The following is a 27,987-nucleotide window of genomic DNA, read 5'->3' as shown; positions in this document are numbered from 1 at the left end:
TCTCTGCCCCTCCCCCGCTCACGCTCACACTCTCTCTTTCAAAAATAAACACATTAAAAAAAAAAACATTCTCACTCTTCAAATTCCCCTTCCCCAGGCCCAGCTTCCTTGTGTAGCGCTCAGACTGTGGCTGTTCCCCAAGCCCAGCCCCCATGGAAAGAAATCAAGGGCCTGGTCCATCCCTCAACCTCCCACAATGCATTCCCCAGCACCACAGTCCTGCCCCCAGAAAGCTGTCGTGAGGGTATGTGTGCCCCACCACCCATCATGGGGTGCGTCCCCAAGAAGAGAATGGGTCTCAGGCCTCTTGTACTGCTTCCCTGAAGGAAGATGCTGGGCTAGAGGCCAGACCCTCACCCTCACCCACCCTCATGAGGCAGCTCCTGCCTGCCCCCTCCCCCAGCCCAGCAAAAACTAGAGACAGCCCCCACCCCCAGGTTTCTTTCAGCTCATTTCTTTAATAAGGAGACGCAGCTCATTACAAAATAACAATTTGACAAGAGATCGGACAAGAACAGAGTCCACATAAGGGGGGGGTGTGGAGAGCATTGCCAAGCATGGGGCGGGGAAGGCGGGCGGAGAGGGGGCAGGGCTATACATGAGTCCTTCCTATGAAGACAAAGGCAGTGTTCCTGGTGGGGCCGATGCATTCCAGGGGCGACCTGGGGCAGACGAGGGTCTGCCCACCCTGGTTTTGAAGTTTTCAGATCCCTGGGATTTCAGAAAGCAGCAAATCCAGTCCTTAGATGGGGAGGAGTCAGGGCAGAACTTCTAGTCAGGCTTCTTTGAAGAGGGTCCTCCTCGAGTCCTGATGGCTGAGGAGGGCTGGATGGAGAGACCCCCCTCCGGCCCCACGCACACTTCTCTGCCACCTCCCCAGGCCAGATCCCCTCAATTCTGCCTGCATTGTGGGTGTGAACAGTGGGAGGGTCCCGGAGAGAGCCAGAAAGAGGTTAGACACTTCGTCCCTCCACCCCTCCAAGCTCCTGATCCCAGCCCACCCGGAGATGGTCCCCAGCGCAAAGATCCCTGGGGCTTCTGCGCGCTTGAGCATACACAGTCACCTCGCAGCCTTTGGCCTTGTCCTCCTCCTGTTCTCATGTCTCTTCTTCCTCGTGCTTACTAGTCGCCATGCCTGAGGCCTCCTGGCATTATTCCCATAAGTCGTCTGCCCTCATCGGCGCCCCGGGGGCCGGGAGCTACACGTCTCTCTCAGCACCTCTGACCACTGGGTGCTCCTGGCTGGGGCTGCCCTGGGGAGCTGACAGGAGGGTCTGGGGGGGCCAGACCTGCCCACCACTCTCAAAGGAGCCCTGGCAACCCTCAGCTGCCCACTCTGGGGCGCTCTCTGTCAGCCTGCGGGAGGGGACACGGCGGGAAGGGCATAACCCACGGCGTTCTCCGGTGTCCCCCCAAGAGACCCTCCTCCCTCGCCACCCACACACCCCGACCCCGCGGTGTCACATACGCGGGGCTGGGTCTGTCAAAGCCAGATGGTAATGGGAACCCGAGCCGCTGACTAGCTGCTCCTGAAAATCCTGGTTGCCTCCTCGGCGCCCTTAGGAAAGGTACCCAAAACTATGGCGTCCCCACCACTGCCCTGTCCACGAGCAGGGGGGAAATGGAGTTGGATTGTCAAACCCAGGTGGAGGGAGCCCGCTTGGGCAGGGCCAGGTGGGACGTCTCCTGGGGCCCTGCCGGAACCCCCGGACACCATCCATCCTCATGACGTGGGGCTGAGAGAGCAGGAGGGGTGACAACAGGTGAGCCCTTCACAAGTGTTCTGTGGGGAGCCAGTCAGAGGGACACGGGGGGCTCCTGGGAGGAACCGAGGGCGGTCTCCAGCAGGAGGCCCCCTTTATGGCTTTTCAGTTAATTCAAACAGTGGGAGGAAGGGGCACACCACACACACACACACACGCAGGACACGGAAGCCACCGGGACACCAGACACCCGGCTGGACACGGTGCACGGTACACGGAGGGTCAGCTCTGCAGGCGGATGTGCGGCAGGCAGTGGGGACGGACGGGCCTTCAGGGCACCGGTGGTCGTCCCACGTCCCTGAAGGCAGGGCTGGTGCCAGAGCCGGAAGCCGACTCCCCCCCCACCGCCGACGGCTCCCACTGGGGGATTCCCGATGGGGTGAGACCGGGTGGGGCTTGGGGACAAAGACTTTACGTGACATAAAATCGAAGGGGCAGCCTCAACGAGTGGTGTGAAATGGGTCTGAGGTCAGGGGTTAGGGGTTGGGGGTTAGGGGCACGGCCATGCGGCTATTTACAGAAAGAGACATGCATGTTGAGTAGACAAGACTCGGTTCATATGTTTATAGGTCACTATCGTCTTTTATAGATAACTAAATGCACACGGAAGGGGTCAGATGAGGCTCGAATGGCTTCAGAAGGGTCTTGTTTTGTTGTCGCTTCAAAAATAAAGTATATTCGTGTGTCTTCAAGTCACAGTGTCCCCTTCTCAATGTTGCAGCTCAAAAAGCAGTAAGATCCTTGGTGACCAGTCTCTGGCCCCCTGGGACTGAAGGGGGGGGGAGCAGAGGGGACAAGTGGTCATAGAATAGGGGTGCCAGATAAAACACAGGACGGCCAGTTGCATTTGAACCCCGGGTAAACAACACATCACTTTTGGTGTAGTATGTCCCAAATTCTGCCTAGGCCATACTTAGCCTCAAAATTATTTTCTGTTTACCCGAAATTCAAATTTAACTGGGTATCTTGTATTTTTGTTTGCCAATCTGACAACCATGTCATGGGGCTCTGGGCCACCAAGACCAGGCCTTGGGACCCTTCGCTGCCTGCCACCATGCTGGGCTCAGAGACAGGGCCCCCGACCAGCCTGAGGTGGGAAGGGGGAGGGTAGAAGGGACAGAGTGGAGGGTGGGAGGGCAGGTCTTGGCTCGATTTCTTCCTACCTTTACAGGGTCGGGGGGGACACCAAAAGACAGCCTCTCTCTGTATATGGTTGGGTGAGACCGAGAGTTAGCATACATTGAAGGATCATGGAATCTCTCACTTGCGACCCCAGGGGAGTTTCTTAACCTCTCTGCTCACCCACCACCACCCCGCTGCATGGAGGCAGGTTTGTCAGGGAGCTGGTTTTACCCACAGGACGAACTGAGGCAACCCCTCTCTCCTCTCTCGCTGAAGCCCTGGGCCAGCAAAATCATCCCAAACTGATTCTGCAGAAACACAACCATGTATGGTTGCCTGGGAAGAAAAAAAAAGATCATCACCTGAGACTGTGCTCTAATCCCTGCTGTCCCGTCTTCCACCTGAGGGACCCCTGCCAAGTCATTTCTCGTTCATGCCAAGTATCTGCTCGCTCACTGTCTGGGGCTGCCCGAGGGTTCTCTACCCGGCTGTCCCCAGGCCTCAGCTTCCACTTTCAAAGACCAACAATCTGCCTATGGCTCTGGCGGAGTTAGTTTCCCCTCTGGGATGATTATTCAAGGAGAAAGAAGCCCGAGTTTTCTGGCTTCACCCCATTTCCGGGTGGGATTGGGTTTGAGTCTTTGTGGTCTCAGTCCCTTTGGAAAAAAATCTCTTCTACGCTATTTCCTGCCTGGAATAGACGGGAAACTCATACCACAGAGGCCTCCAGAGCCCTTCTCTAGTCAAACCCTAGCTCCTAATTAGGGCCTACAGCCCACCCTAACGTCTCCAGAAATAAACCTGCATGGCAATGAGGGTTCAGAATGATGCTCCGGAGTTAGAGTACCATCAGCCCTCAGGTGTAGAAAACTCACGACTCTAAGTTGACCTGCCTAGTTCACGGGGCTGGATAGATGCCTTGACTAGGATGGCTCATTTGGGCCAAGCACCCATCTCAGGACCAGCCAGAACCTAGGTGGGGTGCAGGGGTGGGGGAATGATTGCCCACACACAGGTCTCGCCCTGGCTCTACACCAATGCCAACAACACTCAGTCTCTCAGCAACCTGTCCCCACCTGCTCACTAGAGGTGGGCCCAGAGTAACAAAATCCAGCCCCTGTCTCTTGGCACATGGACACCCACACCACCTAGGGGTGCCCACCATTTCTTTTCCTCCCCATCAGGAGAGTGGCAAATCTCGGGCTCTGGAAGGGCTGAATCAGGTTCATGGGCTGAGAAGAATCTCAGGCGGTAGGAAGCCCATCGGGAAAGGGCAAAAGAATGAAGGTAAGGAAAACAAGATGGACAATCCTCTGAGCAAGGTTTGTGGGATATGGTGAGGAGAGAGACCCTGAGAAAGCACCAAAACCTCACAGCTCTGGAGACTGGAGAAGAGCCCAGTGACTCCTGATGCCCATAGCAGGACATCCTACTCTGCAGTCAGCTGGGTTCTGAAGGCACCCCATTTTCCAACAACTCTCCACCAGGACCACAACTCTGGTCCCGAGGACCAAAGCTCATAGTCCTTGTCAGAGTCTTACCTTCTCATCATTAAGTACACACCCAAACTCACACAGGCTCCAGTAAAATACGACCTCCCATGTGCCAAGTGCCACTAGCAAGAAGGAGAAGGGTCTCTGAGAGATGGGCAAGGTTCAGCCCTGCTTCCCAGTCTGTTTCTGGCGGAGGTGTTCCCTCATTCCTTGCTCTAATCAAAATACATGGCACAGCAGAAACAAAAAAAACCCCATTTCCTTTCTTTTAATAAAATAAAAAGATGCTCTGGACCCTCAAACCCTGAGTCTCTCTAACACTGTCCGTCTGTCTCAGGTACCTATAGAAAACTGAGGTGGTCCAGATGGGACAGGACAGGAAGTGCTGCCATTTTTGCTGGGAAAGAGAGAGATCCCCAAGCTTTGGGGAAGCTATGAGTATTCTGTGGCGAAGAAATGGCAAGGGCCTGAGGGCTTCACGGATGGAAGAGAGAGGCTGAAGGAAGGGAGGCAAGGGTGGGAGAAAGGGGTGAAAGGAAGTGGTGCTGGCCTTAGGTCATGTGGGACCTGACTCTCCTGCCCAGGCTGAAGGTTTGGAAGGAGGCTCAGTGCAAACTTGACTAACATATATATGGCTTTTTATCAATGCTGGGGACAAAAGGTGAAGAGGGAAAGGGACACAACCGAGCGTGGGGTAGAAACCCCGGCAGGTGTCCTCCACCACCCATTTGGAATGGATGTCCTGCTTCCTGGCATTCATAGAGAGACGCCTCCCCAAGGAATAGTAGGATGGGGCCTCCCCACAGGTCTCCCTGGGCCACGTCAGCTACCCACAAACTATCTGGCATGGAAGGCAGAGGAGTGGGAGCTGGGGGGGCACGGATCTCAGCACCCCCACCTATCTCATCCGGGAAATCTCTGCCGTCTCTCCACCATCCTCCCCCTTCTTACCTGGACCTCAGGGGGACAAGAATTCAAACCTTCTTTTTAGAGTCTCTGGCTCTGTACAGAAAACAGTCTTCAGATAGTGTTGCTCCACTTAGATTAAAAGAGAAAACAGAAGCAAAAGCATGATGGGGAAAAAATGCAAATGAACCGCATAGCTTATATTCTGGAAAGGGAGAAAGCATCTGTGTTTCCCACTGGAAGGGGGTAAAGAAGATCCAGGAGTTTCATTTGGTCTTTCTAGGTAATGGGTCTTCTTTCTTCATAGTTTGACGTTAACTGTCAACAACAGTGAGATCCCAGGACTGATGGTCCCTGTTAGAGTCTAACCAATCTAGTGAATAGTTCATGTCCACGAATGTCCCAGAAACCACACTTGTGGGGAAACAAGGCCTGACGAGAGGAAGTCTATGATGGCATCAGGTTTTTGGTCCTAGTTCTGGACAAGTCCAGTCTCCACATCTTGCCTCCCAAATAGCCACCCACAAAGAGCATGGGAGCTTCTGACACCCGACCAGGATCCTGAGCCCTCTCCGCGAGCTGACGGAAGATCTCCCACTTAGACAGTGGACGTCTCTTCACTTCAGGGTCCCCGAAGAGCCTTCTCTTCCCACACAACTTCACTGTCCGTGGTTCATCCCAGGAATGCAGAGAGATGCTCCAACACACACACACACACACACACACACACACACACACACACGCACACATCATAGGCCACTGTGTTGCCTTCCCTGTCAGGAAACAGGATGTGCTGCCATTTTGTTGGTCCAGAACACTCAAAACACAGGAAGTGCTGTGACTCTCTGCTGAAAGAGGGCCTCACTCAGGGTGAGGTTCAAGTGAAGCTTTGAAAGAGTGAGAGGGAAACGTGACAGGACATGCAGCAAGGACAGCTCCTGGGACGATGAAAAGAGCCAGGCTTCTCTTTCACCTGTTAGGGGACTCTCCTCACACAGCCATCAGAGGGAAGTTGGTCTCTCAAAAGAGATAAAGGAAGGAAAAACAAGGACACAACCACAAACAAATGAGAAAGAAAACCTCTAAGGTTGCATAACTGAGGTATTGATAGCTCTGGATCTTGTCAGTGTCTGTAACGGCGCGGGATCCCGGCCGCTGCTGCCTACTTGTTCTTGCCCAGAAGCGCGTCCACCTCTTCCTCGGGCTTGAGCGAGTGCCACTGGGCGATGGGCCTCCGGGGGTTGGCCAGCATGTCAGACCAGTGCCGTAGCTCTGTGCCCGTGGCGTTGCTGCCCACGAAGATCTTGCCAATGGCTTCGTTCTTGCCCAGCTTGTCATAGTCCAGCACAGTGACCACCACCTGGACTTTCTGCGGGGAAACAGAGGAAGGAGGGGGGGGAGTTGGCAGGTGGAAACGCACGATCCCGTGACCAAACTTCTCCTCCTCTATCCTCTACTCCAAATGCCCCGCAAGGAGAGGCCTCCCAGGGCGGCTTGCTTCTATCTCTGAACTTACTTCCAAGACTGAACTTAAAGGGAGGCAAAGGCTGCACGTTCTGGAAACAGCCTTTCTCCCTACCAGTAGGCACTTACCCAGCATGTGCTGTGCTCCAGCCACTGTTGAGTGCCTGGAAGTGGAGGGCGGTGAAGACAAGGGAAGAGGAGTACTTCACCTTAACGAAAGCAGCAGACCCATACTCAGAAATTTGCAACACAAAGTGAGGCAGGTTCTGCTAGAGAGGTAAGCACAAGGTACTACGGGAACCCAGACGAGGCGACAGTCCTCCTCGGGTCAATCAAGAAAGGCTTCACCAAGGAGGTGACATAGAAACTGGGAGGTGAAGGCTGAGGACTTCTCTAGGCAGAGAGAGAAGAGAATCCCAAGAAGCAAGAGGAGCCTGGGCGGAGGCATAGAAATAGAAGCGTGCACTTGGTATCTTGGAAACAGAAGAAGTTCAGAGTCACTGAGGTTGAGTGTGAGAACAACCAGGCAGGAAATGGGGTCAGCAGGGTGGGCTGTGCAGGGTGGGGTCAGCTAAGGAGTGTGCCTTTTGTTCTTCAGGCAAGCAACAGGGAGCTCCCAAAGACTCCTGGGAGGAGTGGCATGGATATTTCAGGAAGAGACCCCTCACATCGAGGCGGGAGATTCACTGGAGGAGGACGGGGACTGACAGGTGGGGAGGCCGGCCGGGGGCCGAGGGGGGAGCTGTGGGGGCTGGGTAGTGAATGCCTGAACCAAGGTGGGGCGGTGGGAATGGAAGCAGGGGCCAGGCTCGAGAGGCACTGAGGGGAGAGAATCAACAGGACTTGGTGGTCAGTTGGACTGGCCGCGGTGATACTCGGGACCTTTCTTCATCCTGCCCCACAGCCCACTCAGGCTACTCAAGCTCCACCTTTAGGACCAAGCTTGTCCAGGAAGCCTCACCTGTTTCAATGGTCTGTCCCTGCTCCCCCTCGCGACGGTGACGCCCTCGAGAGCAAGGACTATGTCTTCTGCACATGCTTCTCCAGCACCTAGCCATTTCCTAGGGAGGCGCTTAGGGAATGCTCAGCAAAGCATGTTGGGTAAACGAGAAAGGAAAAAGGGTAGGGGGTCTAAGATGATGCCGAGGTTTGTCACTTGAAAAGAGAATGCAGACGAAGCAGGTTTGGGGTGTGGGCGGGGGAAGGGGAAGGGGTTTGGGGAAGATCATTATGTTGGCTTTTGGCGTGTCGAACTTGAAACGCCTGGCCAGTACACTTCATGTCTATCTTAAGTTTTCCACCAGGACTTCTCTTGGTCTAACATTATCGTTGAGATTCCCTTGACACCTTCGCCTCCCAGTCCTGGGGGCGGGGGGGGGGGGGGCAGGGAGGGAGAGGAAGGGAGGAGGGAGCAGCTCACTCCAAAGAGGGAAGGACCAAGACTCCAAGAGGATCCAGCACTCTGCAATTCCAGGCGGCTCGGTGGGTGTCTGGTCCCGCCACATTCAGATCTCACTCATGCCCCCTCATGGTGAAAAACAGACCTCACCTCCAACACTTACCGAGCTTGCTGGTAGGAGGAAGGAAGGAGACAGTAGAGAAGGGAAGGATGGAGGGGAAGAGGAGAGAGGAAGGGGGCAGAGGGGTACCTGGGAGCAGACCCAGGGGGCAGCAGAAGTGGGAGAAGGCTGGCCAAGGCAGGAAGCGGCTGCACCAGGAGGAGCGGGAAGAGGACGAGGCTATACCCCTACCTCCCGGCAGCTCCAACCTCACAGGCCCACTGAACGCCCGTGTACCTCGCAGTTCCCAAGGAATGATGGGTAGGATGGCTTGGAGTGGTTCTTGTTCATCTCAGAAAAGGGGGAAGCCCTTTCTGGCAGGGGCCCCGGGAAGGAGGACCCAGGACGGCACCATGAGAGTCAGAGCCCTTCCCACCAGGGCGAGCGAGGTGGCTCGAGGCGTCTGGGTGAGTTCCCTCATGCCCCCACTGCTGTGCCCCCAGGCCCGAAAACCCGAGCACCTGAATCTGCTCGAAGGGGATCTCAAAGCTGAAGGACTCGTTGAAGTAGGGGTTCAGGGTCTTCTTCTTCACCGTCGTCTTCTTCTTCTTGAGCCTCTTCCCATTCTGCATCAGGTGGATCTTCACGTAGGGGTCTGTGCAGGGAGAATCCCGGCCCCAGAAAGGCACCCTTAGTGCCCCACCCTCCCACCGAACGTACTTGCCCGCCTAGAGCACCCACCCCACCAAGGCCAGGCACCCAGCAAGCCCTAAGGCATGGGCCACTGAGTCCAAAAGCAGCAGAGTAAGCGTCCAGTTCAGGGGCGGCAAAAAGGTTTCGCTTCAAGGACCACCTCGGGCTGATTGGTTGTGGCCTCGTGTAACGCCTGGAGCATTACACTGGGGACATTCCTGAGACTAAGTAAGGCCTTGTCTAGAAAGAGTGAGGGGGTCGCTTGGTGATATCTGTCCTACGCAGGGGACAGAGGAGTGCTGAAGGCACCACACACATCTGCCATCCCCGATTCAATCCAATCCTCCTGACCTTGCAGATGAGCAACCGAGGCTCACAGAAGTGAAGTGATGTGCCCCCAGTCACACAGCGGATCAGTGACAGAGCCGGCAGCCAGCCCCACCAGTGGAAGCCCAGGCACAGGCCTGATTCTCGGGAAAGTGCGTGCTCCGCTGTCCCACCAGAACCCTGTGCTGTGGGCCGGCCCCACTCCGTGTGCTCCCCACCCCCCAAGTCCCCTTCCAGGGTAGGGCCAGCAGAGCGCCTCCCGGAAAAGTGTTCCGGACTGTGGCACGTGACAGAGGCAAGCTTTCCTACACAAGTTTCTCTGGTTCTTCCCTCCATGGCTTATACTGCCCAGCAGCTCAGAGTGGGGGCAGGGGACCCGTGGAGAAAGGAGGGAAAGTCAGACATCTCCGGCTCCACAGTCCTGCGCTCAGACCCACAGCTGCTCGGTGATACTCTCTGTATCCCAGGGCCAGAAAGTGCTCTTACAATGGATATGTGAACAGAGAACTCAGGCCAGTGACCGGCTCGCTGGTGCCACCCAATGGCAGCCAGAAGTTCTGCATGTACCTGAAAGGCCACCTACGTCCATCTTCTTCAGGTTCTTGGCCTCCAGGATACAGACAGTGAGCTTCCCAGCCGTGGGCACGTAGCGCAGGGAGGTGCAGATGTCGCCCAACTTCTCTGGCTGTCCAGGGGGAAGAGCAGGACCCAGGGTCATCTTAGCCAGCCCACTGCCTCTAGCACGGCGGACCCCCATCTTGTCAAGACTAGCAAGGTGGTGGTGTATCCCCAGCCCTCTCAGTCCCCAGTCCCCACATCTGTGATGTTGGAGAAGGTCGCAGGGCCTCCTGCTGCAGTTCAACAAAGCCCCTGAGAGTGATGCTGCAGGAGCCATGCCCTTAGGAGTGAGGGGAGCAGAGTACAGGCTGTGGGCAGGAATGTGCGAGTGACGTCTGGGTGGATCTGGACACACGCGGGGCATGGTCGGGCTCCCACCCCAGGCCAAGGGGAGATGGAAAGGAGGCTGGGCATGGTACCCAAGGGTTCATTTCCAAGGACACTGGGAAAGCGAGTATCTCGGAAGCCTTCCTCCCTGATTACTCCCAACCCTTTCGATAGCCCCTGTCGACCATTCCACTCGCAGTGTGACCTGTGGTCTTCAAAGCACAGTGTGTCCCTTCTCTTATGTGCTGTCAGTGCAACATCTTCATGGAGATAAGGCAAGGGTTCTTTGTGACCAGTGAGACTCCCACAAAGTCCCACAACAATTTAGCACTGGGGGCAGGACGAAACCTGCTGGACTCCTGGTTTCTAAGAGCTCTGCCCACATCATGCCAGAGTCAAGCTTCTCAGAGACCAGGTCGCTCAGGCCAATATCCCGGCTCGAGTGTGCCAGCCCTGCTTTCACACAGCATGAGCCCCAAGGTAAGAAAGGGTGTCTTCAGCGTCCCTTCTCGCCCCCTCCGTTACCACCTGGTACTGAGCTGGCCACACAGCAGGGGTTTGGCCAAGACACATGACCGATGCTTGGAAGGAGCAGTGGCTAAAATGGAATATTTGGCACACAGTAGGTGCCCAATAAATGTTGGGTAAGTGCTCAAAGCCGTAGCAGTTGTTGGGAGGACAAGCCCCCATGCTGAGAATCTTTTAAAATAAATGTGGGCTTTCCTTGTGGGTAAACTGAGGCATGAAGTCATAAACCAGTGGCCCTAGGTGACAGCAGAAACTTAGGAGTAAAAATAATAATGGTGTTCTCCTTTACTTGAACACCTACTGGATGCCAGGTGCATTACAGAGATAAGTAATTCTCATCTGCAAAAACACTACAGGAGACAATCCAGATCTAAAGAGATTAAGTGATGTGCCCAGGGTCACACAGGTGGGGTTGTGGAGCTAGGGTCCTAACCCAGTTCACCCAACTCTAAAGCCTACCATCTCCGTCGTGCCAATAGGTGGTAGCCCAGGCGGGCAGCCACACTTATCTTCCACATGGTCTCTGCTCTCACCTCTTCCTTCTCCCCGCCCTGCAGGTCTCTCCACTCCTCGATGGGCTGGCCAAGGTCCACAGTGTTCATAGGCACCTTAACCTCGCCAATGATGTCATGTTTGGAGAAGCGGTCAAAGTCGTAGATGGCCATCACCAGGGTTTTGCCTCCTAGCTCCTGGTATGGCACCTGAAGGGCACAAGCAAGATCAGACAGGGGTCAAAGCCAACTCATGCACCTCCAGGGCTTCTGTGGGCAGAGCCTTTGGTTAGAGCTCTGTTCCTACTACCCTGCAGGACTCCTGATGAGTCTGTAGAGACAGAGAGAAGACCCCAGGCTCTGGGGGAGCAGAGTGGATGGGGGGGGAGGGGAATGTCCCAGTCCTACAGGAGGCTGAGCAGTGACCTCACACATAAGCCCACAGTCCAGCCTGCCATTGTTCCAGCCTGAGCTCATTCCAGGGCCTTAGCCACAGCTAAGAACCAAGGAAAGGTCTGTAGAACTCCCAGCAGAATTGGGATCAGGGAGGGACGTGGCATTACCCTTCCAGCCCACATCACCTTGAAGGTGAAGGTTTCATTGAAGGCAGGGTTCAATGTCTTCCGATGGACTTTGGTCTCATATTTCTTCTTCTTGTCTGGAAGAAGGAAGACTTTGACATAAGGGTCTGAGGTGCCTCCCATGTCCAGGGCAGGCAATTCAGCAGCCTGCAGAACGCCGACGGTAAGCTGTGGAGAGAGTGAGGGAGGGCCTTGAGTCTCAGGACTGCTCTAACACCAGCCCTGGCCCTAGACCCAGCACCCACCAACTCCCCCACCACCACCACCAGAGGTGGGCAGCTGGGGAGGTGGGAACAGGCTGGTGCTAGAGAGCAAGACAGGTCTCCATCTCCACCCCCAGGAATCTGGAATGACATCAGGAGAAGCAGTAGCTTAAAGGGCAACTGATTTGCCCAAGGTTGGTGGATGCCAATCTGGGCCAGGGAACCTTCTCTAGAGCAGGCTGGTGGCCAAGGCAGAGTCAATGTTCAGGGGTACCTGCCTGCGGTTTCCAGCCCACCCCACTCCATGGAAAGGAGGAATGCCTATGGGCCAAAGTGGGGGTGAGGGCTGTGGGAGTGTGGAGCTGTTTCTATCTCCCTCCCACCCAGCCCTCTGTCCCATCCCCCACTTTGCCGCCAAGCCCCACCCTCACACCTGGTTGGCCTGGAAATCATAGTCCAGGGAAAACTGCAGTTTTCCCAGATTCTCTGGCTCTTTCTCCTCCTCTCCTTCACCTTCTCCCTCAGTCAGGCCTGTCTCTGCATCGTCGTCCTCCTGTGAAGGCTGGAGGAAAGGAGGGGCGAGTTAAGAGAGAATGGAGCCACATGGCCTGGCGCAGGGGCATCAGGAAGCCAGCCCATCTGTGCAGACCCTGACTCAGAGCTGGTGCGGGGCAACAGGAAGGAATGTGGCACTGTGCAGGGGGCTTGATTCTGCACAGCCCCTCAAAGCCCCCAGACAGCCCCTCAGAACCCCAGACCGTGTCTGGAAGACCCAGTTCTGGTTTTGGTGTGCCTCTCTCCCTTCAAGACACAGTGCTATGAGACCAGGTGCTGCACCAATGCTCTAGACTTCTTGAGGTGGGGGAGGGGTGCTTCCCTTGTTAGCTCCTCCCCAAAAGTTCCCCCAGCTCAGGCCCCACCCATTCTAGGCAAGACTTACCAGGAGTGCATTGCAGGAATTCAGGAGCAGGGTGAGTCCCCAGAGGTAAGAAGAGAAGGAAGAAAGTGATGTAAGAAAACATCCTACATCTCAGACCAGCCCCTGAAGTCACAGCCACCTGGTGAGACCAGGTCGGGCTACACCCAGATCGTTCTTGGGGGTCCCCCTTCCCTGACTTTGCACTGCAGGCTTCAGGCGCACACACACACACACACACACACACACACACACACACACACACAGAGCACTCAAAGGCCATTTTAATCTCTGGCTGACTTCTTGAGATCAGACCCTTCCTGCCATCCTCCATATTGATTCCTTGAGCAAGAGACTTCTCCTAGTCACTCTCAGAACAGATGTGGGCAAAAGAGAAGCACAGAGAAGCCTTTGTAAACTTAAACATTAAGAAGGAAGCACTTGGGTTTATCAAAGGACTTTTCCAGGCCAATTAACACCCCCAAAACAGGGGTAAATAAACCAAATTATTACATGACAAGAGATGGACTCCCCTTGGCCCTGGTCTTGGTGCCTCAGGACCATTCTTTTACCCCATCTGATTCCCCACCCACCCCAACCAAGTAGGTGCCTCCAGTGAGATTTTGTCCTCTAGTCTCTGGCAGGAAAACACAGGGTCACTCCCATGGTGACTTCCTGGCAGGTTGGAGGGGCTCTCTTTCCAACATTTTGTCCCAATAGCCTCTTTGGCGGGGGAGTCAGTATATTATGCTCTTCCTCTGTCTTCTCAAGGATGCATCCATGAACACACATGAAAAAGCCCCCCCTTTCCACTGTGGGATGGGTAGACAACATTTTACTAGGGATGTAGCCAATAGGGAGGGTCATGTGGCATTCTAAGGAGGGAAGCCGGTTTGGCTGTAGAACAGCCCAGAGGCCTTTGCTTCACCTTTCAGCACCTGGAATGCCTGGGCTGGGCCCCTCTCAGTTCCCCCCACCACTGTCTTCTCCTACCTGGCCCCCTTTCATGTCCTTCATATTCATGGCATTCTTCATGCCCTTGCCCTTCTCCTTCTTGTTCTTCTTCTTCTTACAGCAGCACTTCTTGCAGATACAGAAGCAGCAGGTGAGGAGCAGGAGGCCAGCGACCACAGCAATGGCGATCAGTGCCCAGGGTGGTACTGCCCACAGAGAGGACCCCAGAAGTCAGCAGTGCTCTGCCTTATAGTCCCTGACCCCAAAGCATCAGCAAAAATGGGGGGGAGAGATGAACCCCAATGTCCACACTCCACATTTTTTAACCACACACCCATGAGTGATTTACATGCAACTTGCCTATACTTTGCATGCCTTTTCATTAATACTTGCTCTCTCCTGAGCCTACCGTCCTTATGGATACAGCCTACTAACTGAGAGATAGCAGTCAGGTGTATAACAAGGAAGAACGTCAGTTTGGCTCTATTGGGTTTTGACTCATTTGATCTACGGAAAACTGGCTTATATTGGAAAGAATGGGATGGTCCTTATCTGACCCAGGTGTAGGAAGAGCTCCTTTGACCCATTCATTCCTTATGCCCAGGCTTGAGAGGGCTGACCTAAGCCAGAAGGCCAGCTCCTTAAGGACCTAGACAGCTTGGCTTTGCAGAGCGCAAATATTTGGGGATGGGCCCTGGATGCTCTCCATGGTCCTGAAGAACCATCTCCCACTGATAGGGCTGCTCCCCTTAATGTCTGGTGACTCCTCAATAGCCACTGCCAAGAATTCAGAAAGCAGGGGTGGGGGCGTATTTTCTGTCTTCCAAACTAAGGTAGTTTCAAAGTGTGACTGGGAAACTTCAACAATGGCTTCTGTTTCCTAATTTTTCATCTTCTTTCGGTTTCATATTTTGACAGTTTTCTAAGTTGTAAGAACTTTCTTCCCCCTTAGGAGACGGGGGCACATAAGCCTCCTTGTTCCCCTTATTAGTGTCAGGCACCCCCCATTCCTGAAGGGGCTCCCCAAATAGTCCATCCTGGAATCCACACATTCAGCCAATCACATCTCAGGGGTGTTCCCTACCCTTCCTCGGCTCTGCCCTGCCCATAAGGCCTTGCACTGACCCTGGCCTTGCCCCGCCCTCTCAGCCACCTGGGACACTCACAGGGGATCTTCTGGATTTCATTGAAGAATTTCTCCTTCAGCTTGGCAAACATGTCCTCCTTACTCTCCCCAGCGCCCCCACTCTCGGTAGAGTTGTCTAAGAGCCCAGTTGACATTGTGGCGGTGGTGGTGGCAGGAGCCACAATGGGCTCCTGGTTCCTCTTGAAGATGTTCCTCATGGTGGCAGAGGGGATCACTGCAGATGAGAGGGGATGATGGGAGCAGATGAACAACCCAGAGGTCCAAGTGCAGAAAGCTCTGCCCAAAGGACTGGGGAACACTCTTCAAAAGCTAAAGACTATTAAGAATCCCATTATAATTCAAAGATATTTCTCATAATATTAATATAATATAATAACATAATATTAACAACTGTGGTAAAACAACAATAACAGTTATCATTAAGTTAGTACTTATATGTGCCAGGCACTGTGCATGATCTCCTCTAATTCAAACAACAGCTTAATGTTTGATTATTATTCCCATTTAACAGATATGGAAATGGAAGTTCCCAAGGTCATTTAGATATTTAAGCCAGTCAGCCTGACTCCAAAGCCTGTAAACCTAATCACTTTCATATATCTCGTTTAAATCCAACTGCACAACTCTAGGAAGGAGGCAATATTCTACTATCAAAGACTCCTTCTCGAGCCTCTCTTTTCCTTAACTTCTTCCATGACCTCACTCTGCCTAGATTCTCTGCGTGTCTCTATCACATTCCGGCTGTCATCATCCCTGCCTCCAATCTACATCAACATCTCTGGAAAACAGAGGAAAAGAGGTTGAAAGACAAGCTGCCCATAATTTTACCATCCAGAGATAACTCGGGTTAGCATTTTATAACAGTAGATTTTCAGAGTGTGTTTTACATATTGAGACCAGATTACATGTAATTTGACATTCTACCTTTTGTTAACATAAGATTTTATCATAACTCTTTTCCTTTATCACTAAAAATTTCCTATATTATTGAATAGCTAAATAATACCCATTACATGGAAGTACCATATTTGTTTAATATTCTGCTATTAAACACTTAGATGGTTTCCAAGTTTTTGCTAGTAAAAAATATTACTGTGGTAGCATTCATTTAAGGCAGAGGAGTGGCCTGCTCTGTTAAAAGTGGAGCTATGGGAAGATAGCTCCACAGGCATTGGAGGAGGTGGGGCTGGGGCTGGGGGCCAAGAGGGGGCTGGTTCAACAGACCAGCCAGAGATGACACGGACCCAGATGAGAATAGGAATGCAGGGGACAGAGGAGAGAGGACAAATGTGACAGCCATTCATTCATTCATTCAACAAATTTATTGAACTCGTATCATGCTTCCCTTGTGGAACTTACCATAAAGTGGATTAAATAACTGCACATAAGTGAATGTAAGATTGTAATTCTGAGAAATGCCAAAAAGGAGAGATTCTTTGGTATCTTTGGCGGTATGAGTTTATAATGGGGCATATGCGACCTAATCTGGGAGAGAAAAATTGCTTTCCTGAGGAACGGACTGAGACCTGAAGGATACTGGGAAGTATCCAGGTGAGGAAGAGAGGAATAAGCAGCCTAAACAGAGAGAACAGCATGTGCAAAGTCCCTGAGGTGGGAAGCAGTGTGATTAGTACAGAACCTTAAAAGGAGACCAGAATGAAAGGAGCATGGGTCAAAATGGGGCTGGCAGAGTGGGCCAGATTGGCCCAGGCACATAACTTCACAGGCCATGGCAAAGAGTTTTGTCTTTACCCAAAGAGAAATGGGAAGCTGTCAGAGGGTTTTAAGGATGCAGGTAATGTGTACAAATTTACATCTTGAAAATTGCACTTTGGTGGCAGTGAGGAAAAGCCTAGAATGCACCATGACTCCAGAGGGAAGGGGAAAGAGTTTAAAACAGTCAATAATGGATGTCTTGTCATCCCCAAGTTCCCATGAAAGATTCTCCAGTGTTCCAGGGGAATCACCAGAGGGGAATGACATACAGCTACTCGAAGGGAACATAGGGCTGTTAATAAAGCAGCGGCACAGATCAGTGGCTTTTCCAGGGCCCGGTGCCTGGAAGTCCCTTTTAAATCCACCTCTAACATAAGACATGAGGACAAAGCTGCCCAGATAGCAGGGGAATAACGAAGATGCTTGAGAACGTGGCTCTTGCTAAAAGGCAGGTTCAGGGCTGCCTGGGTGGCTCAGTCGGTTAAGCGTCCAACTTCATCTCAGGTCATGATCTCATGGTTCGTGAGTTCGAGCCCTGCATCGGGCTCTGTGCTGACAGCTCAGAGCCTGGAGCCTGCTTCGGATTCTGTGTCTCCCTCTCTCTCTGCCCCTCCCCCACTCGTGCTCTGTCTCTCTCTGTCTCTCAAAAATAAATAAATGTTTTTTAAAAAGGCAGGTTCAGGGCCATGTGCCCATAGATGGATGGGGTCTATAGATTCAGGGCCCACCTGCTCAGCTACACATCTAGAAAGTATTTGGGGTCATCCTAAGCTTCTCTCCTGCCATCACCCCCACCTGCAAGGCATCTGCAAATTTCTCAGCTCCACTCGCAATGTTTTCCAAATTCAGCCACTTCCCACCCCTCTACCTGAAGTCTTACAATAGCCACCTATCTGGAAGCTTTCCACTCTCCTCTGCTTAGTCTAATCTCTGCACTGCAGCCAGATCCATTTATTTTAAACCCTCCAATGGCTTCTCATCACACTTAGATAAAATCTCTGCATGGTCTGGCCTCTGGCCCCTGGCTAGCTCCCCAAATGCATTTCCTAACACTTCTGCTCTCAGCCACTCAGCTCCTGCCATGTTGGCCTTCTTGCTGCCAGTCACAGGCTCACCAAACAAACTCACAGCCTTTGCATTTACAGCCTAGACTGTTCTTCCTCCAGAAATCTCCTTGACCTCCCGGAGGCACCATCACTCACCTGGCAAAACACCGCTCCTGGAGAAATCCTATTAGGGACTGGGTTTTTGTGCCCCGCCCCCACCCCCAAATTCATACGTTGAGATCTACTGCTCAACGTGACAGTGTTAGGAGGTGGGACCTGGGAGGTGTCTCGATCATATGGTGGAGCTCACGAATGGGGTTAGTGCCTGAGAAGAATAGGCCAGAGAGCTAGCTGGCTCCTTCTGCCATGTGAGGATGCCAGGAGTCGGCAGTCTGTAACCTGGAAGAGAGCTCTCACCAAAACCCAATGTTGCCAGCACCCCAATCTCAGAGTTCCCAGTCTTCAGGGCTGTGAGAAATACGTTTCTGTTGTTGATAAGCCTCCTAGTTTACGGTATTTTGTTATAGCAATCTGAGCTAAGACACCCACTATCAGCTTTTTCCTCTCCATTGCCACCCCCAGAGTGCTAAGCACTGCTGATGAGCATCCTGCATGAGGGCAGCTGGGCACCCCGTAGATTCTCAACACCACCCAGTCCTTCAACCCTGCACAGGAACCTTAATATATGCTCCCCATCAACTCACTCTGCCTTCCTTCACAACGGACACTCCAGACCCTCTGTTTCATAGTCCCATGGCTTTCCCATGGCTCCAACACCTTGCCTGTCATTATCAGAAGCCATTGAAGAGAAATCTCTGACAACGTCCCACCCTACGCCAAACCACAGACCTTCCTACATATAAACCGCCCTCTCCTCCTGACCTCCTGTTTCAACTGAGTACTTTCCTCCTATTTAAGACCAATCCCCCCATCTCAGGGGTCCCCTCTGACCTTCTCAGGCCACCTTCTTGATGCATGTGCTTTCTTATCCCCAACTTTTCCTGGTCAACCAGTTTGCTCAGATCTAGTTGACCTATAGCATATTGGGACTGGTAACCGGGTCTCCTAATGCCTGCCCAGTGCGATTTTCCTCTAGACCACACCACCTCTCAGATGGTAGAGGATACACTTTTATGAAAAGTTGTTTGTATGCTCAGGAATTATTTTAGAACAGTGAATGTTTTCATCTGAGTCACTACCATATCTTTACGAGTTGGCAGTTATTGAGTGATACAAAACGACTGAAATGTGCAAATAACAAACAAAGACAGGAACAGGAAAGGTTGGGCATCAGAAAGGTTCCCTCTGCTCAGTTCTTCCCATTTTAAAATACCACCAGCCAAGCAATGAAGAGCCTCCCCACCCCTCCTCATTCAGCTGCATCAGCCTCCCCTTCCCCTCAGGGTCACACTCCACCAATGGTCTCCATTTCCTCGCCCCCAACTCTCTCTCCTCAGCGCCCACACTGTGGCTTCTGCCTCATCACTCCACTGAAGTGGCTCTCTGCACAGTCGCGGGTGACCACAGGGTCACTCACTAAACCCAGCAGAGCTTTTCGTTTGGTTGTATTTGACTTCTCTCATGTTCACTTCCAACCACTCCTGATTTTCATCATAATTCGGACTCCATCGCTTGCCTCAAGGTTTGCCCCCAAGGCTTCTCTTCCCAGGCCAAGTGTCCCCCCGGGTGACTTCTTGCACGCCCTGGCCTCAGCCACATCCCCATTCTGATGGCTGCCAAAGCCCGACTCGCTCCTGAGCTCCAGGCCCAGAGGTCCAGCTGGGCCCTCGATATACCCATTCTACCCATACTCTGTTTCCTCCTGCTCACCTCCAATCAGTTCTGCAGGTGCCACCAGAGCAATCTTCCTAAAACATGAATCTGATCATGTCACTATGGGTAAAAGCCATTCCAGGGACACAAGCCACAATCCTGAAGGTGGCCTACCAGGCCCTCGTGTCCTGTATCCAGCATCATCGTTTCCTCTTCCCCTGCCCTGAGTCTCACGTTGTATGGCCTCGTGTCTTTACTGTCTGGCCCTTGAAGAAAAATTTTGCTGACCCTGCCCTAGCAGATACCAGACTGTCTGACATATGAGAGGCATTCAGTAAACATGTGGTACGTGATGAAAAAAGGAATGAGCAGGACACAGACTCTAGACCACTGGACACGTTATGTCATTTTGCAGATGACACTGGAGCCCGTCCTTCCAGGGCCACCCGGTGCATTAATGCCTAGGACTCGGACTCAGGGCTCTTTCCACAGGCTTGTTAAGACTCGATCTAGCCGCTCCAAGTCACCAGGCTGGGTCCAGGGCGCTCCCCACGAGGCCTGGGGAGCATGTGCATGTGTGCACCCGTGCGTGTGCGTGATGAGACTCCAAAGTCGGCACGAGTGAGTGGCGGTGTCCACGGTTCCGCGAGCCGTCCATCCACCCTCTGCCTTTGCAGCCGGCCTCTCATGCTACGGGGTCAGGCACATTCTCTTATGAGCCATTGGACCCTGGATGGTTTCTTTTACCTCTCCAATCTTAGACCGCTGAACTGTCAAACGGAGTCTGCATTCCTAATGCCTTCAGCTGAGGCTAAGGTGAACGGGGATGGTGAGTGCCCTTTCCATGGCCCGAACCTGCCCAGAGCATTGAGAAGTGCTTCTCATCTTTCCAAGGCTGCCCTTTGGGCATTTCTTCTCAGGAGACGCTTCCTCCGATGTGACTCAATGACCCTTATCCCTTAGCTCTTCTGCGTCTTTTCCAGAGTCGAGGGAGTTTAAAAAATGTAAAAAGAGAGAAAGCCGAGCAAGCCCTTTTCCCCCCACCTCAAGACCCCACAGTGCCCTCCAGAGGACCCTCCAAGCCCTTCTGCCCCTCTGAACTACCCTGGGGCCTTCTGCGGCCCGCCATTCTCAGGGGGCCTTTCTATCAGGACAAGGATGATGGGAGGCTCCTAGCCGGTCTCTCCTCTTTCCCTCGTCTGTCTCAAGGCTGTTTTCAGCCCAGCAGGCAGAGCGGTCCTATTACTAAAACAAAACCCTACAGCGGCTTACTTCCCTCAAAGTACCCAGTCCTCACAGAAGTTTTCAAGGCCCTGCACAGCCAGCCCCGTGCCCTTGCTCCTCCCCCCTGGTTCTCTTCCTTCCCTCCTCTGCCTCGCTGGCCTCCTTCCAGATCTTCACTCATGCCAAGCACACCCTTAACTCAGAGCCTTGGCACCTGCTGTTCCCTCGGCCTGAAACACTCTTCCCTGCAGGCCTCCACACAGCTGTGTGTTCAGCGCAGCGAGGTCATCCGTGATGACCATTTTTGAAAAGGCAAACTCCCACCAACCACTGGCATCTCAGCCCCCCTTTATTTCGTCTTCTGCACAGCACTTATCACCAACAGACACACCACACATTTTATCTGTGTCTCCACTCACTCGACTTTAAGACTCAGGAATGTAGGCATTTCTGACTAGCACACAGCTGGCTCTCAAAAAATATCCTCGGGAAATGGATGAGTTGCGCACTCCTCACGTCCGCGATGCCTGGGCTATCGTGCCTCAGACCTCTCGCAGTTGTGAATGCTTGTGACATCACCAACCATTTCCTAAGCGTTTCTAAAAACGACTTTCAGGGCGCCTGGGTGGCTCAGTCGGTTAAGCGTCCGACTTCAGCTCAGGTCACGATCTCGCGGTCCGTGAGTTCGAGCCCCGCGTAGAGCTCTGGGCTGATGGCTCAGAGCCTGGAGCCTGCTTCCAATTCTGTGTCTCCCTCTCTCTCTCTGCCCCTCCCCCGTTCATGCTCTGTCTCTCTCTGTCTCGAAAATAAACATTAAAAAAAATAAAAATAAATAAAAACGACTTTTATGTTCCCTCTTGGGTAAGCCCAAGGGGTCAGTTTCTTCTTCCCTCCTCAGTCCACCGGAAGCTAAGGAAACAAGCTGTTGAAAACTTGGCACCAGTTCCCAAGACTCCTGCGGAAAACAGAGGCCCAGAGAGGTGAAGTGCCTCGTCCAAGGCCACACAGCCCGGGCTGCTGGCAGCGCTGGGGGCAGAATCTAAGTCTCTGGAACCCCGTCCAGTTCCTTCCCCAGCAGCACAGCTGCCTCCTCCGTCTCCAGGACTCTTCCCCACGCTAGAATGCAGGCTTCCTGCGTCGGAGCACAGGCGGAGACAAGCACGGCAAGGAGGAAAAGTCAAATCCTCAGGGATTTACAGCTGTCTTGGCCTCTCTTGTGGCTCAGGCTGCAGTCCTGGGGAAGGCAGCCAGCTGGAAGGGTTGAGAATGATAAATGATTTGAGGCCCCAGGGGCTCCCGGCACAGACTGAACTCCTCTGTCTGGTCAGAATCACCCGAGCAGGAAAGCATGAAATGGCATCATCAGGCAGGGACGGCTGCAAGGTGCCGTGACACCAAAACCAGGACACCTGGGAGACAGGCCGGGGGGCTGGGTGGAGGCACCTGTTCTGCGCCTGCAGAGGGAGGGGTCAAGGTCTGAAGGGGGGGAGGGGCCGGGAGACCCAGCAAGGAGCAGACAGGGGAAGGGATGAGGAAGGAGGAAGGGTCTCGTTCCTGGGGAGCCCCTGGGAAGCTTGTTGAAGTGCAGACCACGCCCCGCCCCCGCCACGACACCTCGCCCTCAAAGCCTCGCTCAGCGGGTTGGAAGTGTGGCCCGGGAACCCGCAGGTTAACAACGAGCACTCTGGCTCACGTTGATGCAGGTGGTCAGTGGCCACACTGGGAAACGAGGTTCTAAGAAGTCAGAAAGACTTGCCAGGGGAAGCAAAAGTCCAAGACCAGTGGTTGGAAGTAAACTAAGCCTTGAAGGCTCTGTGCACCTGGACAGTGCCCTCCACCTGGCTCCCATCAAAGGCCGCAGAAGGAAACCACAGGTGCGACACACTTAATAATCAGTTAAGTCTCTGTTCTCGTTCTCGGTTAATCCGTCTGGGAGGGCACCGTTGTGAGCTCCAATTCAGAGACAAGGCACATTTCGCTCAGCTAAGTGCCTGCCAGACAGTCAGCATCAAGACTGGAGCCTAAGTTTGCCTGAGGCCAAGTCTCCTGCTCTCCGGATCCCTATCCCACCACCCCCCCCCCCCGGGGTGGGGCTGGGGGACAGGCCTCTGGGGTGGCTCAGGAAGGCAGGGTCTCCCCCAGTGAGGAGCAGGGGTGGAGCGGAAGCTAGGGAGGTAGCTAGAGCGGAGAGTCCATGCAGGACCTCCTCCCCCAGCCCGCTGGCTGCCATCCACCTGTCTGTCTGTCCAGGGTGGCCACTTGGCTCCTGTGACAGTTCTGGGCGCCCTGGCCTCTGCGTCTCTCCTCAGGGGAAGTCAGTCCCACTCTGGGCTGCAGCCACCACTCACCTAGCCCTCCCCCCCTGCACGTACCCCTCCCTGACGTCCTCCCCCGGCTTTAGGCTTTACTGTCCTCCCTCACCCCTGCACCGTCACTGAGAAAAGCAATGATACGGCCATTTCAGCCAAGCTTTGCTGGACACCCTGGCTGTTGGAAGTGGCTGCACCAGGAGGGGCCGGGCTCGGGTGAACAGGGCCAGGAGAGGTGGTGTGTGTGGTCTAAGGATCCTTACACGCTTGGGATCACGCTGGGATCTCCGAGCACTAGCTAGCTGCCTCTGGCCCCCTCTGGCAGGGGGAATGGCCACGTTTGGCCTGGTGGCGGGACAGGAGGTGGAGGGCTAGTGACGACCTGATTGAATCCTCTATCTTATCCCTTTTTCTCTCTGTCACCATAGGACCAACCCAGAGGAAGAGGCCTGAAGCAGGGCAGGAAGCAGGGCCACCGGTGGGTATTAAAAGGTTCATATGCACCGAAAGCCTTGGGGTACACCCAGGTAGGGCGTCCTAACAAGTGAAAACAGCCTGTGTCTGGAGGCTGTGTCCCCTTGACTCCAAACACCGAGAGGTTGCTCAGAGCCGAGCAGTAATCCTTGTGTCTAAAGGGAGACGCCATTGACCATAACCTGTCAGGTAGGATGGAAGGGGGTTAGACTAGTTGCAGAAGGCAGCGTGAGCTGGCCTCCCACCCACTCCCATAAGCTCCCGGATGCTCTGCTTTTAGGACCTTTGCTCTGCTCGTGGTCAGCTGATGCGGGAGCATCGTGGAGGTGCTCCAGGGCTTTACTCTCTGGGTGCTGATGTGGAATGATCTCAAGAGAATGTTAACCAAAAAATGAATATGCACACGAGCTAAGCATAATATCCATGGGGAAAGGGGGGGGCTGTGTGTATATACGTGCTGAGATATTCACAGACTGGCTCTGGAAAGACGCACAGGGAGCTGGTGACATTGGCTGTTGCTCCAGGGGAGGGGAGTTGGGAAGGAGTAGTTGGCACATATTTCACTGCGAACCCTTCTGTATTTCTGTGATTTCGAACCACACAAATATATCTGCCTGTCCCCTCCCCCTCCCCGCGGTGCTTCGGAATCAGGAGCCCAGTTCCCAGCCTCACAGGAGAGAGAACAAATGAGGGGCTTATGTAGCTCAGCCAGGAGTCGCCTAACTTGCCCCAGACTGGGAGGCATCGTCAAGACATTCCCTGCCTTGCCCAGAGGCCACCCTGCTTCCTCGCCCTGCTTCTCCTGTGCCCTAGAATGGGTCAGGAGCTCTAAAGCCCCACACTCACCTCCAGCTGGCTTCTGGGCTCCACTGATATCCTCCCAGATGAGACTCCCTTCAAAATCAGATTCTTGGGGTTTGGGGCACCTGGGTGGCTCAGTCGGTTGAGCACCCGGCTTCGGCTCAGGTCACGATCTCACAGGTCGTGAGTTCAAGCCCCGCGTCAGGCTCTGTGCTGACAGTTGAGAGCCTGGAGCCTGCTTCGGATTCTGTGTCTCCCTCTCTCTCTGCCCCTCCCCCACTTGTGCTCTGTCTCTCTCAAAAATAAATAAACATTTAAAAAAAATTTTTTTTAAATCAGATTCTTGGGGCACCTGGGTGGCCCAGTCTGTTCAGAGTCCAACTGTGGCTCAGGTCATAAGCTAATGGCTTGTGAGTTTGAGCCCCGCATCAGGCTCTCTGCTATCAGTGCAGAGCCTCTTGGGACCCTCTGTCACCCGCCTCTCTCTGCCCCTCCCCCACTCATGCCTGTGCCCGCTCACTCTCTCTCTCAAAAATGAATAAACATTTTTTTTTAAAGTAATTTCTGCCCTTTAAGGAATCTACTCCTGAAATCATTGTTGCACTATATGCTAACTTGGAGGCAAATTAAAAAATAAATTACATAAAAATACCAAAAAAAAAAAAAGGTAATTTCTGCCCTTTCAACTATCCCAGCACTTCATATCAGATACCACCTTAAAAAAAAAAATCGGATTCTGACCCCACAACAAACATGAGTAAGTTTGATCCCCACCCCTCACCAAAAGCACATGTGCATGTGTGTGCGTGTGCACGCACACACGCACACATACACACACACACTCGCTACCAACTCCCACTCCAAACCAAGTCAATATGATCTGGGGACCATACACTTCTGCAGATTATCACACTCAGGCCTGGCCTCCATTAATACAGATAATGGGGAGCTAACTTACTTAATCTCTCCTCATGTTGTAGTTGCGGAAACCAAAGTAATGAGGTGGAAATAGGTTAACCAGCAAGATGCCTCTCACCAAAGCTAGCAGGCTAAAAAGATCAATGCCTAAGGGTAAGTGCATCTCTTTGTTTTTTGAACCCCTGCTCCAGTCCGACATTTGGTCCCGGGAGGCAGAGGATAAAGTTTTAATGAATTATTTTTCTAGCTCATTGGGAAAATAAATTACCCATGTCTGTGAGCTCCTTGTGTACCAAGGCCTGATGAGCCTTCCCGGGTCGGGCCACATGCACCTGCACTTTGGAACAAGGTTGTCACTGCTGGTAGAGCGAGGCAGGGCCTGCTCTTGACTAGCTCCGGGGCAGCTACCCACTCCAAGGTTCCGGAGAGCTAGAAAAGTCCTTCCCAGTGTCTAACTTCAATCTCTCCCGCTGCAATGACGCTCATTTTCTTTCTTTTGCCTCTAGGCTGAGATCAGTAAATCCCAGCCCGCTGAGAGGAGGCCCTGGGCAGAGGTCACAGCTCTGAAGCACAGGATGTGACGGCGGGGACTGAGTCCTCATTCCAGCACTCAATCGCTGTGCGTGACCTTGGGCCGGTCTGCTGGCACATCCGTAAGTCAACCACCCCACTCTGCTGGCCTGTGATGATGAAGGCCGGGGGCTCCTGTGTGAGGCCCCTGGAACGCTGCAGCCCTGCACACCCCCCCCACAGGGTACTTGTCTCTGAACCTAGACTCAGGGCGGGGATATTCTTCCGTCACAGGTGAATTAAGCCCTGGACTGTGAGCGCTGAGGGCACCCGGCTGACAATGCAGCCCAAACCCCCCATCTGAACAATGAGGAAACAGGCCCCAAAGGGACGTGTGTTATCTCATGTCTCACAAGTATCGCGGCAAGTGGGGGCAGAGCGGCGTGAGCCGTCCAGTCCCTGACTCCCTGCTCTTGGTGCCCCCCTCCCTCCATCCCCTGCAAGCCCACGGGTTCCAGTTCATCTTTGGTTAACGACAGCCGATAGCCGGGTGCAGGGGGTGCGGCGGTGGAGGGCAGGGATGCCCCCATCAGGCCAGGCCCCTGGGGTCCCGCTTCCCTCTGCCACCCCAGCCAAGACCCCAGCCAGGACCAGGACAGGGGACCCCCGCGTTGGGGGAAGAGTCCAGACTTCCCGCAGGGAGTGAAGACTATAGCAGCTCACTCCAGCAGGGGGAAAAGCTGCTGAGTCACCTCCGGCCGCTCTTGCCAGCCCAGGACAGCCTACGGGGCCTCCAGCGGTGCTGCTCCAAGGGGTCCCTCTACCCCTGGACCTGCTGCGTTCCCTCCCCCTTCTCCCAAGACTCAGAATCCTGGGCCTTCATCCAGAGCCCCCACTGCCCAGCACCCGACAGTGTCTCCCAAACCTGTGGGCAGCTCTCCTGGGGCGGAGGAGAGGTCTTCCATGGGTTGGGTGTCAGGATACTTGGGAACAGGCCAGGAAGGGTGGGGGGATCCTGGACGGGTGACTGAGTGGGAATATACACGAAAGCTTAGGGACCAGCAGGGCCCCAGGCTGCCTGGTGCGGAGGGGGTGAAGAGGCCTGCCCCCCAAAGTGTCATGGAGACTTCGAGTGTGCCGTGAGTGTGGGGCACAAGGGCGGGACCCAGGCCAGGGAGGGGGCCGCTGCTTTGCGCAGCGCGCGGGGAAGAGGAGCCCTTGTGGCTCAGCAGTGATGATCTGACACAAATCAATGGGATCCCTGCTGTGCCGCATGTGACCGGCACCGTCCTTTCCAGCACGGTCCCCTGTTATCCTTCGTGGCGAATGCACATCTTCATTTTGAGCTGAAAACCATTAAAAATTGATGCATCTTCTTCCCGACTAAATGTTACAAGCTTTGAACACACTAGCTCTGCTAAGCACGGCCCCGCTAAGGGAGCCCCGCTAAGGGACCGGGGGTGAGAGGCTCAGGCTGAACGCAAAAGTCTTTTAATTGGAGTGTGTGAGTGTGGAGGTGTGGGGTGAGTGCGTGTGATGTGTTTCTGAGAGTGTCGGAGGGGGTGAGCGTGCGAATGTGAGTGTGTGGTGGGGGTGGTGGGGGTGGCGGGGGAGAGAAGGAGCAGGCAGGGGCAGGGAGCCACGGCAGGGTGGCAGGGGCCCTAGGTGGCCCCCGAGGGAGAAGGTTAGAGACCCAGGAGCCTCCTCCCTGGGGCCTGGCCGACAGGGCTCCTGTCTGTCCAGGAGCCTGCAGCCTGCCACGGCCCCATCTTCGCCCTGGCAGGGAAGTGGGCTCCCCCCAGCCCAGGATGACTGCCTCCTAGGCCCCAGTCAATGCTCACGGCCTGGAAAGGAGGAGGTGGGCAACTGGCAGAAGGCTCCATTAGCCGAGTGATGGAGAGGAACCGCGGCGCAGCCGTGTTTGCTCAGCGGCTGTAAGAGGAGAGAGTTTCTGCATCTCTCAGGCCCAGGCGACTGGGGTGACAGCAGCCAGTGAAGGAACAGGATAGGGAAGGGGGTGCCGGGAAGGTTCTGCGTGCGTGCACGTGTGTGTGTTGTGACTGCTAACACACTTGCACGGCACTGTGCACATGTGTCTACACAAGCGAGCAAATGTGTGTGCCACAGAGCCACCTGCAGGGACGCGAGAAGCCCTGGGAAGAGGGAACTGGGGGTGTCAGACCA

The 27,987-nt window shown here is 54.0% G+C and overlaps 1 protein-coding gene across 3 annotated transcripts in view; it reads right to left on the bottom strand.

The window, feature by feature from the left end:
• Positions 1-2,230: 2,230 nt before the first annotated feature.
• The window catches only part of SYT2 (synaptotagmin 2), a 104,861-nt gene continuing 79,104 nt past the window's right edge, over positions 2,231-27,987 (bottom strand). For all 3 annotated transcript variants that reach the window (XM_027074718.2, XM_027074720.2, XM_027074719.2), the window contains exons 2-9: positions 15,052-15,246; positions 13,925-14,091; positions 12,449-12,568; positions 11,813-11,980; positions 11,274-11,441; positions 9,835-9,952; positions 8,769-8,902; positions 2,231-6,653 (exon numbers count right to left, since the gene is read on the bottom strand). In XM_027074718.2, the coding sequence (XP_026930519.1) occupies positions 6,447-6,653; positions 8,769-8,902; positions 9,835-9,952; positions 11,274-11,441; positions 11,813-11,980; positions 12,449-12,568; positions 13,925-14,091; positions 15,052-15,229 (1,260 nt within the window). In that variant the 5' untranslated portion in view covers positions 15,230-15,246 and the 3' untranslated portion in view covers positions 2,231-6,446. The remainder of the gene's footprint in view (positions 6,654-8,768; positions 8,903-9,834; positions 9,953-11,273; positions 11,442-11,812; positions 11,981-12,448; positions 12,569-13,924; positions 14,092-15,051; positions 15,247-27,987) is intronic.

The sequence above is a fragment of the Acinonyx jubatus genome, chromosome E4, assembly GCF_027475565.1.
Source record: "Acinonyx jubatus isolate Ajub_Pintada_27869175 chromosome E4, VMU_Ajub_asm_v1.0, whole genome shotgun sequence".
In the NCBI taxonomy this organism is placed as follows: domain Eukaryota; kingdom Metazoa; phylum Chordata; class Mammalia; order Carnivora; family Felidae; genus Acinonyx; species Acinonyx jubatus.
This window is presented reverse-complemented; position numbering and strand designations above follow the sequence as displayed.